We start from the raw sequence: 16,998 nt of genomic DNA, 5'->3' as shown, positions 1-16,998 counted from the left end.
TCCATTGTATATCATCTATATATACTTGTGTTCTCTCATGTACTATACCTTCGGGTATACTATGAAACGAAATTTCACTTCCTGGGCTGCTTTCAGCAAATTCTGCTTAGCTAGACGCGTGATGTGAGCCTCAGTTGCTGCGGAAAGGCAATCAGACCAACCCTGACATTGATGATACGGAATCAATTAACACATATCAAAAAAGTGTATCATTTACGCCCATTATTCTCTGAATTGCATGAGCATTTATAATTTGATGACATGTTGTCAAAGAGTGCCATCTGTTAGACATGTATTTTCACTGAAGCGTACCTCGCGAGTTTCCGTCGTCTACATCATGACGTCAGCATAAAAACAAACTTGCTAGCTCCTGTCAGCTCTGTCGTAACAGCTCAATGGGAAAAGCAAATAAATTAAGAATTGAAATCGAAAGATACTGGCACATCAACCGCCTGTATGTGAAATTCATTTGAGCAGGTGAGGTTACATATGTTTATGTTATGTAGAGCTAGTAGTATATAAATAACCGCATATTTGAGGTAGGCTAGCCGTTAGCTAGCTAACCAGCTAACGTTCGTTGTTTATTCGCGGGGGGGGGGGTGTTGTGAGGTTTGCAGGGATTTGGACGTTGCAATGTAGCTAAATACTATACATTTGCCATAATTTCTAGTTCAGTCAACCGCAAACTCATGGTGGGGAAAGTCCACTCTAGCTAGCTTTAAGATTAGATAGCTAGCTAAATTACCTTCTTAGCTAACCACCGTGCTAGCCCTTGACCATGACTCACAGTTCCATTACAGTACATTTCACATAATTCTTTGACATCGGCGAGAAATAATTTTATAAAATAAATCAAAATGTTAAGTTGATACACCTTTTTATTGGGGTTATGGTTCCCACACGGGCACATTTCCATGTTACAGCTCTTGTTTACGGGAAACAGACAAGTGGGCAGACAAACTGTGCTAAGTACTGTAACTACCTGCGCCTCCGAACACCTGTGTGTAAACGGTAGACACAAACGTGTTGTCACTGAAAAATACTATGTGCTGGAACTGTGTTAAATCCTGTTAAAACGATGTACAGACAGTGTATTTTTAATTTGTTTAATGGTTTTGATGTGATATGAAAGTAACGTTAGAGCAATTTATGTTTCTAGAGCCGTACTGCAATGGAGTATTTGACTTGTGGCTTCCTTGGAGTAAGGAGTAATGTTCGGCTCCTTTAGTCCAATGTTAGCTAATTAACGTTTTTTTTTTTCTCCGTTGCGACATGGACCAACGTTAGCAAGCAGAGCTAACGTTATAGTCTTGACCTAACTAACTTTCGGGACTTGACATGGATATGCTGAATTTTGACAAATGCGGTCCTTTCAGTGTGGTCAGGTGGTGTGACTGGCTTTTCTGCATCTCAAACCTCGACTTCAGCATTTTGCAGTTGCACAACCATACAACAGTGATGATGATGCATAGCTAGCCAGTGAAGTGTGAGGGCTCAATTTATGAGTTGCCACAGCGACTGCACCTCATCAAAAGTGCTCAATGCAGTGCAAGTGCATTGCAGCAGCAAGGCATTGACTGTTGCATGACGCTGCCCATCTTTCGTTTTGTAGCTGGTGAGAAGACAAAGAACAGACGGCCTGGCCATTCTTTCACCTGACCGCTAGCCAGCCGGAGAGACGGGGAACAGGATAGGGAAGCAGCGCGGAGCAGGCGCCGCGGAGCCACCGGAGAAGATGGCAGGCAGCCCGGAGAAGAGTTCCACGGCCCAGGAGCTGAAGGAACAGGGCAACCGACTGTTCCTCTGCCGCAAGTACCAGGAGGCTGCCACCTGCTACAGCAAAGCCATCGTGAGTAGCGAGCTACCTCCCTTTCTGGATGATGTAGTAGTAGTTGACATGGCTAGACTTGTCTGCTTGCTTTGAAAGGGTATGACATGAGATATTGACACTGACTTATTCACCTATTGTGAATAGATTGATGTACGTATAAAAAGTAGCCTATACGCTGGACTGATGCACCCTTACAACAGTAGCCTGTGCAATATGTTTGTGTTTTTTGTGTATCCTGCCAACAGAACCGTAACCCGTTGGTGGCGGTGTACTACACCAACCGGGCTCTGTGCCACTTGAAGCTGCAGCAGCACGACAAAGCCCTGGCGGACTGCAAGCACGCGCTGGAGATGGACCCCCAGTCGGTCAAGGCCCACTTCTTCCTGGGCCAGTGTCACCTGGAGCTGGAGAACTACGACGAGGCCATCGGCAACCTGCAGAGAGGTCAGGAACAACCCTCCGGGCCAGTTTCTCGGATACAGATTAAGCCTGGGCCTTCACAAAGTCAGCGTAGCAGTACCAATATAGGCTCCGTTTGTCTTTAAAGTGAATAGATATGATTATATGGATGGTATTTATATGGCCCCCTCAGTATTGCAACACAACATTGATGTGCATTTTTGTTTTGAGTGCTAGTTAGAATGTTATGTGCTGCAATCTAACTAAACCTCAGAGGTGCCTAGTACTGTGTATTGGTACTAAACTGAAATTGTATTGAATTTTGTAGTGCAACTAAAATGTTCTTTTGTAGAATGCTAAGATCTGTAGATGGGGGGGGGGGGGGGAAAGAGGCCGCATACCAGTTTTAAGCTCTTACTTTCAACGGACAACATTAATGATATCTGGGCCTGTTCTGTGGGCAGCTTACAACCTGGCCAAGGAGCAACGGCTGAACTTTGGAGACGACATCCCAAGTGCCCTGCGGCTCGCCAAAAAGAAGCGTTGGAACAGCATCGAGGAGAAGCGCATCAACCAGGAGAACGAGCTGCTTGCCTATCTCACCAAACTCATCCTGGCTGAGAAGGAGAGGTGAGGGAGGGACCTGGACCGACACTCTTAGACTGAGACTCGTACTCTTGTATGAACAAAACGCCTGCACTGATATTCCATTTCCTATGGGGAAGCATAGAAGTTCATACTGTAGGTTCATTGCAAATGAGTTCATTGCCAGAACCCCCTTGAATTACATTTAATGAGTTGCAACATATCCTGCCCAGTGTTCTACACATGCATAATCATGTGTGATAATAAAATTGTTGAGATGGGGAATAAGTCTGGCTAGTGCATTTTCTGTCCCAGTTCATCTTGGGATCGTTAGTGAGTGATTAAGGAAATGCTACGTCTTTATATTTTTCTCAGGGAAGTGGCGGATTCCCGGGAAAACGAAGAGTCGGACAATCCGAGTGGCAGCGTCGTCGTCAAGATCAAATCAAAACATGTAAGTTATGTCTATATCCTCCTATGTCAATTTGCAGGGACCACTTGCTTTTAAAGTACTGAGCACTGGCGTCGGGCATCTGAATTGCCATCATGTTGCCTATTTCTCCATATCTCATTGATATTGAGGGGCATTTGTATTAATGCTCTGTGCTAGCGTCACCTGACTCTCTCTGCTTTTCTCCTAAATAGGACAAGTTCCTTATGGACATGGAGGAGCTCTTTTCACAAGTGGACGAGAAGAGAAAAGTGAGTGATACTTTTAAAATGAGTTGAACACACCGTTTACTGCGATTGTGAACAACCTTCAATCCAGACTAATTTCACTGACTCTTACTGATTATTCAATATCGTTAGCCATAGCACAACACAGCTCTATGCATTACTGAAATAACAATACATATTTGATCTTATTCATAAAATGTCACAACTTAATTTAGAGAAACACATAGAATTTGACCACACTCTGTTTCTCTGATCAGCTGTGTCTGACCCACCCCCTTGCTTTGACACTTAGCTGTGCCAGTGTTATGGTTACCAAAATAGACTAGCACCCCACCTCCTATTTCCAGTGCAAGCTGTTTCTACAGCAACCGCCACCTCAAGTTGCTTGTCGAGGCTTGTTATGAAGGATTATCGGGGCCTATATATAGTTGTTGACTTGGTATATGTAATTGTCATTGTCAGTTAAGAAGACATCGTCTTGCCTCTGTCAACATTGGTGTTTCAAACCCCTATACTGGGTTGTGTTCATTAGGGCACACCGTAGCAAAATGTTTTACAGTGGAAAACAAGGATTTCTTATTGGGCAAGTTCAGGTAGTCTGTCCCTTTTAGTCAGTTTTCTTCTATTTGTTACCTATTGAATATGACCCAGATCTAGATGGTGTCTAGGGAAGTGGTTTTCAACCAATGTGCCTTGATGAACTCTCAGGTGTGCTGTAAAACTTTTCCTAATCTAGATTATTACTCTTTAAAAAAAAAAAAAAAACATTTAAAATAGTTTTTGTTTATTACACACATTGAACTCTCCCTTATCAAATCAAATCAAATCAAATGTATTTATATAGCCCTTCGTACATCAGCTGATATCTCAAAGTGCTGTACAGAAACCCAGCCTAAAACCCCAAACAGCAAGCAATGCAGGTGTAGAAGCACGGTGGCTAGGAAAAACTCCCTAGAAAGGCCAAAACCTAGGAAGAAACCGAGAGGAACCAGGCTATGTGGGGTGGCCAGTCCTCTTCTGGCTGTGCCGGGTGGAGATTATAACAGAACATGGCCAAGATGTTCAAATGTTCATAAATGACCAGCATGGTCGAATAATAATAAGGCAGAACAGTTGAAACTGGAGCAGCAGCAGTTATAAACTGCTTATAAACGTGACCCTTCAGATGCTCATGGAATTTTGACTTGGAAACAACAGTGAGGCTCAGGTGAAACATTGAATGGCACACATGGTTACATCTGTATCGTTGTTTCAAGTCCGGTGTGCTCAGGCTGTTACGTTTGTAGAATTTGAGGGACGCCCATCACAAGCAAAGCCATTTGTATAATTTAACATCACCTGTGAGAACCATTAGCCTGATTTAGGCTTAGCTGTAACACAGCCTCTGTCATAGAAACAAACGGAACATGGCTTTGTGTCCGTAGTGGCACCTTTAGAATGTGTCCAGGGCGCATAGGCGACCGCTTATACCTGGATCTGGCCCTCGGTACACACAAATTAATCATCACGAGTAAGGAACTATTAAACTAGTTCAAATAAACCCTATTTAATCTATAAAAAAAATGTTTCACAAAATAGATTTGCTGTATGGATCAGATGAGATGAAGGTCATTACCACTACATTATGCGGCACACTTCAAATGTCCCTATTTAATCTTTTTTTTTTTTATCCCATCACGGTTCAAAAACGTTTGGGAACCACTCATCTAGGGGGTAGTATTAATATCTACAGTTGAAGTCGGAAGTTTACATACACAAGTTGGACACATTAAAACTAGTTTTTCAACCACTCAACAAATTTCTTGTTAACAAACTATAGTTTTGCCAAGTTAGGACATCTACTTTGTGCATGACACAAGTCATTTTTCCAACAATTGTTTACAGACCGATTATTTCACTTGTAACTCACTGTATCACAATTCCAGTGGGTCAGAAGTTTACATACACTAAGATCATTGTGCCTATAAACAGCTTGGAAAATTCCAGAAAATTGTCATGGCTTTCGAAGCTTCTTATAGGCTAATTGACATCATTTGAGTCAATTGGAGGTGTACCTGTGGATAAATTTCAAGACTTACCTTCAAACTCAGTGCCTCTTTGCTTGACATGATGGGAAAATCTAAAGAAATCAGGAAAAAAAGTTGTAGACCTCCATAAGTCTGGTTCATCCTTGGGAGCAATTTCCAAACGCCTGAAGGTACCACGTTCATCTGTACAAACAATAGTACGCAAGTATAAACACCATGGGACCATGCATCCATCATACCGCTCAGGAAGGAGACGTGTTCTGTCTCCTAGAGATTAACGTACTTTGGTGGGAAAAGTGAAAATCAATCCCAGAACAACAGCAAAGGACCTTGTGAAGATGCTGTAGGAAACGGGTACAAAGTATCAATTTCCACAGTAAAACGAGTCCTATATCGACATAACCTGAAAGGCCGCTCAGCAAGGAAGAAGCCACTGCTCCAAAACCACCATAAAAAGACAGACTACGGCTTGTAACTGCACATGGGGAAAAATAGTGTATTCTTTGGAGAAATGTCCTCTGGTCTGATGAAACAAAAATATAACTTTTTGGCCATAATGACCATTGTTACGTTTGGAAGAAGGCTTGCAAACTGAAGAACACCATCCCAACCGTGAAAAGCACGGGGGTGGCAGCATCATGTTGTGGGGGTGCTTTGCTGCAAGAGGGACTGGTGCACTTCACAAAATAAATGGCATCATGAGGTAGGAAAAATTCTGTGGATACACTGAAGCAACATCTCAAGGCAAAAGCTTGGTCACAAATGGGTCTTCCAAATGGACAACGACCCCAAGCATACTTCTAAAGTTGTGGCAAAATGGCTTAAGGACAACAAAGTCAAGGTATTGGAGTGGCCATCACAAAGCCCTGACCTCAAGCCTATAGACAATTTGTGGGCAGAACTGAAAAAGCGTGTGCGAGCAAGGATACCTATAAACCTGACTCAGTTACATCAGCTCTGTCAGGAGGAATGGGCCAAAATTCACCCAACTTATTGTGGGAGCTTGTGGAAGGCTACCCAAAATGTTTGACCCAAGTTAAACAATTCAAAGGCAATGCTATGCAAATACTAATTGAGTGTATGTGAACTTTGACCCACTGGGAATGTGATGAAAGAAATAAAAAGCTGAAATAAATCATTGTCTCTACTATTATTCTGACATTTCACATTCTTAAAATAAAGTGTTGATCCTAACTGACCTAAAACAGGGAATTTTTCCTAGGATTAAATGTCAGGAATTGTGAACAACCTGAGTTTAAATGTAGTTTGCTAACATCCAACTTCAGCTGTATGTATAATTTTACATGCATGTCTATTCTTGTGAACCCCACAGAAGCGGGAGATCCCTGACTACCTGTGTGGAAAGATCAGCTTTGAGTTGATGAGGGAGCCCTGCATCACCCCCAGTGGGATCACCTACGACCGCAAGGACATTGAGGAGCATCTACAGGTACAGTATACCATCCTTTTATAATCATAGACATCTACTCAGCAGAAGTATAGATTAACCGTTGCCCATTCATAGACATACTGTTTTAGCCACACTACCGATCACTTACCGCTAAATTGCCACCAATTTAGATTGCTATAAATACACTTGCCGTTCCTACTCGATCAACCACTCACCCACAGGGGTAATACTATCCAAAGCAAACTGTAAACCATGAGTAAAATGCATAATAATGAAAGCCACCATCTCACAGCAACACCAATACCATTTTTCCTCCGTAGCGAGTGGGCCATTTCGACCCGGTCACCCGGAGTCCTCTGACTCACGACCAGCTGATCCCCAACCTGGCCATGAAGGAGGTCATCGACGCCTTTATCCAGGAGAACGGTTGGGTGGAGGACTATTGATCCCCCATAACCCGAACCCCCTATGGCTCAGAGATCCACACGCCCCAGAGCTGAGATCCACACCAGAAGTGTCAAGGAAAAAAAGGAAGTGACAGAATTCACAAACTCCCTCCTGGACATGCACTTTACACATAGGGGGGGTCACACTATGGACTGCAAAATGACAGCCATATCACGAGGTGATTCCTCTCTCTTTCTAAATCGGTCTCCTCTCTCTCCTCCCCTTCTCTCTAAATCTTTCTTTATCGCTTCCCTTCCTCTGATAGTCTTCTCTCCCTCAGAATTGGGGGCCATGTTTCTCAGGTCTCTCTCTCTCTCTCTTCCCCTCTATCTCTCTGTGCCACAATTCTCTCTGAACACATCGCGCTGCACGCTGGTCTCAAAACCCTCTAATGTAAAGCTTCCAATCTCTTCTCAAATATAACCATTGGAACTATCTACCTAAATGATGAAAATATTAGCCTTTTATCTTATTCTTACTCCAGTATTTTTGTTTATTTCAATTTATTATTTTTTAAACATAATGGGTTAGTTGTACTGTAATGACTTATTTCCCACAATTCAGTGTTGGTGGTCTTGGTCAATTTGATGCCAAATTGTTATTTTACTTTTCAAACAATCTAGTGTGGATTTTTTTTTTTTTATGCAAGATAATGGCAAATGTGAGAAATGTATTATAGAAAAACTGACCAACCAAGTCGGTCTGCTTCAAGTCATTGCCTGTGATCTGGAGTTATAACAAGATCATACAAACTATAATGTTCCAACTGATGGTCAACGGTCCTCTAATGCATTATATCAGTCCCTCATAGCGGGCAGTTATACTATGTTGAATGTATACATATAGTGAGAGTGACTAGATTAAACCTATTTTATTTTACAACGAGTTGTATGTATTATTACAGTAGTACCAAATGGCATTCTTGTCATCATCCAAGAAGGAGATTTGAATGATAGACAATTCATCAGTTTAAAGTGCTGCATAGAGACTACAAGGTCGTTTCTATTTCCTCTGATGGTTCTTATGCCTCCACTTTTATCATCTTTACTTTCTCTTTGGGTTTGACGTTCTTCAAACCTGTTTCGAAGGACTGTGCTGTAATTGCTGTTATTAGAGACAAAACAATAGGTGTGTGCGCTTGGACAATGTTTGGCTGAAGGCTAGTAGTGCAACCGCCGGTACAGTATGCATTTGACATGACAATGGACTCCCTACATTGTTAAGCATGAGGTCTGCTCAGGTTTGTTATAAGCATTCAGGTCTGCTTGGCCAAGAATTGTTTTCCCACTCCATTGCAGGGAAAAGCCCCGTCATACATGCCTACTTTACTATAACCACACAGTAGCAGTAGGTGTTCGCAACAACTTTAAAAATGTAAAGTACGACAACTGGCTATTGGTCAAAGCAGTCATGTTCCCAATACTTTGAGTCTCCTATACCTTCTCATTTCAGTGTGTTTCCCTATTTTGATCGAACCTATGTCCGTCCCCCTTCCAGCATTTCTAACCAATCACAGCAATCCGTGTTGCAGTACCTTGACCAGGAGCTTGGAATTCTCAGCTGTTGACAGAGTCGTCTTAGATATTTCTCAGTTTTTCCTCAATTAGTTTACGTAAGCCCCCTTTCTCAACTGAATGCATGTGATTTTAGTGAACTGCAGGTTTTGTGTTGGGGTGAGGGGTTGGCTTTTTGAGGATTTCTGAAGAGCTTGAGAATAAACAACTGTATTAAATGTAGATATGTTAATTATACATATGACTTTGGTTTGTTCCTTTTTGTCTCCTTGTGAAATGTTCATCTGATTTTTGCTCACATTACTTTTGATCACATCTAGCACTTTTAGCAAGGCACTTAACCCTTAACCTGCTCCAAGGGGTGCTGCTTCCAGCATCTGAGGTGTGTGTCATGCGAGGGAGGTTGGGAATTTGAAAAATGGACGGGAAAAAAAAGTTGTAAGTTAATCAACCTGTCAATCAGACATTAGTACCGGTCGAAACAATTGTACATGAACAAAGACCATGAGGTTGCTGGACCTAGAACTCACCCTTATTCAAAACAGTCATTCAATGGCTTAATAGATGAGACACACACACACACACACAATCACATGTTCTGAAAGTGTGTGCGCGTGTACCCTCTGGCGTGTCAGTCAACACAAAAAGGCCAGTGTCACCCAGACCCAATTTACCCCCCCCCCGCCCCGCACACACCGGGTCCATTGTCAGCACATCTGTCCATTGAAGTGATGTAATGGTCTGGTACTAGGAGGGAAGAGGCGTACAGACACCATGGCATTAAGAATAGACAGGCGTGACAGAGTGCGCTAGCATCATCACCTTTTCAGTGGAATAACAACTTTAAATCAACATGGTAAGAGCAATGCTGTTAGTGTTTTTTGTGTGCTGAGGCATTTTGTTAACAGGATATGCACTTTACTATAGTATATGATGTATTTACTACTATTTATTATTTTCACAATGACCGTAGTTGTGGCATGCTTTGCCATTCTGATATGTGTTTGTTGTGGTAGATAACTGCCAGGCTCATACTCCTACTGGGTATCGTGGGTGTCACCTCAGCCAATGAAGGTATGTTTTGGTTGGTAGGCTATGGAATATAGGGGAAAAAATGTATGATTGATTATTTCTTTGTAATTATTTATTTGCGTAACTATTTTTGGTAAAATCCCAAATGGTCAGTCCTTTAGCTCGTGTGCATACCTCAAGTAAAAAAAAATCCTTTTAACTCATGTTTTTAAATTTTGCACATCTTTGAGGAAGTCATATTCAGATTGCTCTCATGCCACGCTGTTTTTATACTGTTGTGACGGAAGTACAACATCTAGTGACCGTCAAGTGGTTTGGACCTCTTGGTTTAACGATTTAAAGTGCTGGGCTGACAGTCAAGGGAACCCGGGTTCAAGTCCCATTCAGACTACACCATTAATGTGCTACAATACTGTTATCTTCTCCAGTAACTGCTCTCATTGACAGTTGATGTTGTTTGTGGTGGTGTTTACAGTTGGCCTGGGCGGAAAGGTGCTGGTCTTCCCGTATGAGACGGACTTCAGCTTCGTGGCGCTCATCCCCCAAAAGGAGATGGGCCTGCGGGCGTTCACGCTGTGCATGCGTGTGGCCACCGAGCTGGAGGGCGAGCGGCAGATCATCCTGTTCGCCTACCGCACGCCCGACTACGACGAGCTTAACGTGTGGCGCGAGAAAGACGGCCGCATCGCCTTCTACCTGAGTGGCGACGGCGCCTTCTTCCACCTGCCGCCCATCACCACATTCAGAACGAGTCTCTGCCTCACCTGGGAGTCCCGTACCGGGCTGGCCGCCTTCTGGGTGGACGGCCGCCGCAGCACCTACCAGGTGTACAAGCCGGGCCACACCATCCGGCCCAAGGGGACCGTTCTCCTTGGGCAAGACCCGGACAAACACCTGGGAGACCTGGAGGCAGTGCAGAGCTTTGTGGGGGAAGTGACCGACCTCAACATGTGGGACTATGTGCTGCCCAGAAGCCAGATCCAAGCCCTGCATTACGAACATAAGATCACCAAAGGAAACATCTTTGACTGGGCCACCATCGAGTACCAGCTGAACGGGAATGTGATCGTAGTGGATGATGACTGACTCGGAGTGGAGTCGCGAGCGAACGCGGATGTGACCCGTTTGTGTGTCTGTGCTGGCCTGCTACTGACCTTTTTTCATTAGTTTGGTCTTCTCGATCTAGTCACTTGCATGCCTTATGTAGTCAATTAACTATGTTCACTCACAAAATACCAGTTGTTCATAAGAAAAGATGGACATTTTGTGATGTTTAAAAAGTCTATGCAGAAATGTCAAACCCAGTTGATTCCAAAAGGTCCTTTCTTTTTATAACTAACTATTTAGGATAGATACGATATGTCCACTCACCTAATGCATAGATGGTGAGATTAACCATATTTTATTAGCATTCCAGCAGTTTTTATGTTAATTCATGAAGCAAGATGTGAAAATGTGGTATACACTTGTCTCGTGGCTGGTGAGCACTATTTTCAATGGAATGTACCAGATTTAACCACAAGGTGGCAGTATATGCTTGTTTCTTTAATCAGTGAGCTCCAAATAATATATTTCATGATAATGCGAGGTGTTATTTTTTTATTTAACTAGGCAAGTCAGTTAAGAACAGATTCTTATTTACAATGACGGCCGACACCGGCCAAACACGAACAACTTTGGGCGCCGCCCTATGGGACTCCCAATCACGGCCGTGATACAGCCTGGATTCGAACCAGGATGCCTGTAGTGACGCCTCTAGCACGGAGATGCGGTGCCTTAGACCGCTACACCACTCGGGAGCCCAAATGGTGTGACATTCCTGTGCTCAAGATTTCAATTGCTTTTGTTCCCGCTAATGGCTCAATTGAAACTGTTTACATTAGACCTGCAATGTTAAAATCATTGATTTTATTCTTGAAAGTTAACCATGTTACCACTATTTTGACAATTGTTTATGGAAAACAGGATGAGTGAAAGGTGAATGAAAGCTGAAAGAGAAGGATGATTAATTATTTCTATACTTGATCATTTAACTGCGCTTTGGGACAAACCGCGATTGTGATGTTTAAAAGCTATTGCCATAATGTTGCCTTTGGTTATCACACTCCCTCTCATAAATGTTCAATGTTTAAACTGATGTAAGAATGCTTTTTGGGTCTGAAATCAGATCTTGGCATGTGCATAACTAAAAGTGTGTATTTATTAAAGAGAAAATAGGTCTTTGAAATTTTTGAGCATCCACTTTTGTATAATACCTACAATTGCTGGTGAGACAAGGTAAAGTAGTGGTGGTATAGTGTGCCATTGTTTAATTGTTCTAAAAATGAAATGGCCATTTGTCCATGTGTAATAACCTATATGTTGTGAATGATGTTTTGCACTTTAAAAGAAACAACACCACATGAACAGTATAGACATTTGTTCACTGCGCCAACAATGAAGTGTAGGCTGCAGTCCTGATAATATTGACCCTTGAAAGAACCCACTGGGCACAGACGTCAATTGAACGTATATTCCATGTTGGTTCAACGTAATTTCTTTGAAAAGACATGGAGACAACGTTGATTCAACCAGTGTGTGCCCTGTGGGGAAGCACGTCTCAAGGGTCTGTGCTGACTTAGTAGCAGCTATGTGCTGTAGTTAGTAGTTTGCCTGTTGTTCTTCTGTGGTACTATAAACCCGTTCTCTCTTCCCCCTCCATCTTGACCTCCTTGGAGAGGAAGGAGGAGTTTCCAGTGAACATACAGCCTAGGTCCCCCAGAGGGTGGGAAAGTGCGGCGTTCCGAGTTTGTGTGTGTTTATTCGAACCCAATTCCCCCGTCGGCTCTCAGCAGCAGCAGCAGCTAAATAAGGAGGGGAGGGCGAATGAGTTCTGACTGCGGGTCAGCAGCCAAATGTTCCACCTTCTTGAATGTTGCAATGCATCAATCGCGCTGCCCACTCACTGTGTAGTAACACCTTTGTGGACCATCTGCCCAGGCAGGCTCCTCGGCCCTCTGGTTTCAACCACACATCTCTGTTTCTCCTCTCCTCCTTTCTCTGCACTCGCATCCATGCCCAAGAGGAGTGCTAGCTGCCTTCCAGCCTAGACGCTCACACACACAACCCCCCCCCCCCCCCATCACACTACACCCCCAACCCATACACACCATATCACCATATCCTCTTAACTTTTACTTATGGTTGATTAACTTTCAAGTTTAGTCAAGTTAAGTCAAGTTTTTGAACTTTTTGAGATCGGATGAACTATGAATGAACTATGAATACATCCCATATTGCAGGAGACTAGAGATTAGTGAGTAGGAATATTTTTGAATAATTCTGACCAATTATATTGGCCTATTTTTGTACTGAAGTGAAGCTTTATGGCAGCAGTCATTGAGCCTATTTGGAACATCTCAAAAGTCAAATTTGTGTGTTCTTGCTCGGCAGTATATTTCATATTTTCCATAATAAGAATAGACTTTAGTGACAAAAACACCATTGGGAACCCTTTATACAAGATCAACTATCAGCATATTTGTTTCAACCATTATTTTATAGGATTATATACAACCTGGTCTCAGTTTTAGTACCATATTGATGTTTTCAACCACTGAATTTTTTAAACAATTTCTGAACATTTTACCTTTAAAGTTAGGTTTACTTACAACACCTAAACATTTATTGTAGCGCCCTTTTCACCTCTTTATGGTCATCTAGGGAAACAGTAAGCCTATAACTACTTACTCGCTGTCCTTCGAATGGGGGTCTTTTGCGTGTGTTGTACAACAGAGCAAACAGTTGCGGGGCGCCTTGTCCCTGCTCGCCGAGACGGAAGGAGCCAGCAGACGCGGCCTGTGAGATCTGCATAATCGCCCATGGTTGGGCCATCCGAAGCGGTTGCGGTGCGGTGCTGCTCGTCCCTGCGTGTGTGAGCTGGTGAAATGTCTTCCACGCGAGAGGACATAGACGGCGTAAGGGAGGCCCGCGTGAGCCGTTGGGGAAGACAGAAGGAGGCCCGTTCTGGATTCCTTCGAGCAACTCCAAATAGATTTCCAGGCAAAACATATTTGCATATGCAAGACAGTGCTACGAGCTATCTGGGTGAGCTCTGGCACGTGTCCATTGAACAGATGGATATTTTTTTTTAAGAGCTTTCTTGCAGAAATGTTCATTCCATTAAAATGTGGATGTTTATCCAGCTTTTGTCAGATTCATAAGACAGAATGTAATCCTAAATCTGATCCTTTATGAATCCTGCTATTACCTTGTATTAGTGAATTGTTGACACAAAGATTTGATATCCTAGTAAGAAAGAGCACTTGAATATTGTTTAATAATAACAGAAACAAAAATGAAAAACATGGAGACTTAAAAAGATGAACCCAACAAAAGTCACATTTTGTTATCGGTTTTAGGTTACAACCATATCTTCTGTAAAACTCCATATGAAACGCTCTACAGTTATTCATGAACTATCTTTCGTTGATATATACACTACATTCGTTTTAAAAAGGGATTTAACCTTTATTTCATTTACATGATCAAAAGTATGTGGACACCTGCTCGTCGAACAACTCATTCCAAAATCATGGGCATTAATATGAAGTTGGTCCCGCTTTTCCTGCTATAACAGCCTCCACAATTCTGGCAAGGCTTTCCACTAGATGTTGGAACATTTGCTGCGAGGACTTGCTTCCATTCAGCCACACAAGCATTAGTGAGGTCAGGGCACTGATGTTGGGCGATTAGGCCTGGCTCGCAGTCAGCGTCCAAATTCATCCCAATGGTGTCCGATGGGGTTGAGGTCAGGGCTCTGTGCAGGCCAGTCAAGTTCTTCCACACCAATCTCAACAAACTATTTCTGTATGGACCTCACTTTGTGGATGGGGGCATTGTCATGCTGAAACAGGAAAGGGCCTTCCCCAAACTGTTGCCACAAAGTTGGAAGCACATAATTGTCTAGAATGTCATTGTATGCGGTAGAGTTAAGATTTCCCTTCACTGGAACTAAGGGACCTAGCCCAAACCATGAAAAACAGCCCCAAACCATTATTCCTCCTCTACCGAGCTTTACACCACTCCAGCACTTACTTGGCATTGTTCGTGTTGATTTTAGGCTTGTGTGCGGCTGCTCGGCCATGGAAAGTCATTTCATGAAGCTCCCGACGAACAGTTTTTGCGCTGACGTTGCTTCCAGAAGCAGTTTGGAACTCGGGAGTACAGTTGCAACCGAGGACAGACTATTTTTACACGCAACACACTTTAGTACTTGGCAGTGCCGCTCTGTGAGCGTGTGTGGTCTACCACTTTGTGGCTGAGCCGTTGTTTCTCCTAGACGGTTTCACTTCATAGCAGGACAGAAATTTGATGAACTGACTTGTTGGAAAGGTGGCATCCTATGACACTGCCATGTTGAAAGTCACTGAGCTCTTCAGTAAGGCCAAACTACTGCAAATGTTTGTCTATGGAGATTGCATGGCGGTGTGCTCGATTTTTATACTCCTGTCAACAACGGGTGTGGCTAAAATAGCCAAATCCACTCATTTGAAGGGGTGTCCACATACTTTTGTATATATAGTGTACATGTATTTCACACTGATCAGTCCAGAAATCTCTACAAGTACACGTCAACTAGCTATCTAGCGTGTCTCTCTATTGTGATTCTTGTCTTCAGCATGACAAATTCACAATTACTTGAAATACTGTATGTATCAGTAAAATTATACAGTACTTCACGTTTACAAGAAGCTTTCACAATCATCTGGGTGCATTATATTTTGTCTGGTAATATTTCCGAGAGTAGAGGCTTAAGCTTGAGAACAGAACTATGTCGGATAATTATCATAGATTATAATAAAAGCATTACAAATGGACATATTGGTCGGAGAATAGTGATGAGTAAGGTCTCTCTCTACCTCCCTCTCTCTCTCTCCTCGAGAGATGGAGGTTATAATGTCCCCAGTATGCTTGCTCTTCCTCCCCCTCTGGGCTGTATGAAAAATTCACCAGGCCTCCCCATTAGAGTCAGTTTGAATCAGAGAGCACTTCTATGGTCTCCCTCCTGACACGTTCACCACTCCGCGACTTAGTAACGCAAATGTTACGTTTTAAAAACACACACACAAAAAAAAAAATCACTGCCTTTCTGGAATTTCTGACTCTCCCCGACGGTGTCAGGGTAGTGGTGTCATATAGTGTCTCCTAACTCCCTCCACACACTTTTGCATGCACTACGGACATACGCACGCACACATGAACACACTTACACACTTGTTAAAACCAGAGGCGTTGTACCCTTTTCCATCCAGCCTTTTCACACTTCCTGTGTGAATCCTGACCTTCAGTTGAATGTGTGAGGGTGAGAGAGAGTGGGTAAGTGCTGTCCAGTGGAAGATCCCCCCCCCCCCTTTACATTATACAGTGTTTCCCAAATGTGCACCCCTTCGGGTCCCCGGGACCAGGATTGGGAGACATTGCTTTAGATACTGATTCTGGATTCTGAGGATTTTTGGAGAGGTTGTGTCTAAGCAGTTGATATGGTTTTATCGCAATAATCACAATCCCTTTTAGAGTAGGCCTAAAGGCCGTTATAGACTCCCAAAATGATGTCTGTGCAGCTGTTTCAAAACAGACAAGAATTGAAGGTTGGCATTCGTGAACGCACCTCTATGTGAGCTTAAGTCTACATTTTATAGCTGAGAAATGGAATACCATACACTGTAGTTGGAGGAAACATGGGAAAGTTATGCTGCATTGAAAATGGATAAACTTGTAAAACCACTTAGGAGAAAAAGCCCTTGAAAGATTTTGCTGAGATTTTCACACTTACATCGTTTATACCCTCTTAAGCTTTAGCCACCCATTATCTCAGCCAATCATGGCAAGCCAGGAAGGATCCAGTCATTCTCATTATATAGCTCAGTGCTTTCTCCTTGGCTAAACAAGGCTCATCATTTAACATTTGTATTCATATTTACAGATCACATACAAGTTCTTATTACGGCTTATGAAAGTTCAAATGTTCCAGAAGGCATTTCCGTTTTCTTTTTCCAAATGGCCCTACTGTAAAGTAGGACCTAGAGCCAAATG

At 42.9% G+C, this 16,998-nt stretch overlaps 2 protein-coding genes across 2 annotated transcripts; both read left to right on the top strand.

Moving 5' to 3' along the window:
* Positions 1–284: 284 nt before the first annotated feature.
* stub1 (STIP1 homology and U-Box containing protein 1) lies at positions 285–9,129 on the top strand. The gene is made up of 8 exons (XM_020453724.2): positions 285–477; positions 1,613–1,849; positions 2,077–2,275; positions 2,695–2,860; positions 3,191–3,269; positions 3,461–3,517; positions 6,854–6,970; positions 7,252–9,129. The coding sequence occupies exons 2-8, from the start codon at positions 1,736–1,738 to the stop codon at positions 7,375–7,377; spliced, it is 858 nt and encodes a 285-aa protein (XP_020309313.1). The 5' UTR covers positions 285–477; positions 1,613–1,735; the 3' UTR covers positions 7,378–9,129.
* A 465-nt stretch (positions 9,130–9,594) lies between these two features.
* Positions 9,595–12,151, top strand: crp1 (C-reactive protein 1). The gene is made up of 3 exons (XM_020453294.2): positions 9,595–9,748; positions 9,909–9,966; positions 10,400–12,151. Exons 1-3 carry the CDS (start codon positions 9,746–9,748, stop codon positions 11,008–11,010), a joined length of 672 nt encoding a protein of 223 aa, XP_020308883.1. The 5' UTR covers positions 9,595–9,745; the 3' UTR covers positions 11,011–12,151.
* The last annotated feature ends 4,847 nt before the right edge of the window (positions 12,152–16,998 follow it).

This window comes from Oncorhynchus kisutch, linkage group LG20 (genome assembly GCF_002021735.2).
Source record: "Oncorhynchus kisutch isolate 150728-3 linkage group LG20, Okis_V2, whole genome shotgun sequence".
Lineage (NCBI taxonomy): Eukaryota > Metazoa > Chordata > Actinopteri > Salmoniformes > Salmonidae > Oncorhynchus > Oncorhynchus kisutch.
Note: the sequence above shows the minus strand (reverse complement) of the source record. Positions and strands in the feature narration are given on the sequence as shown.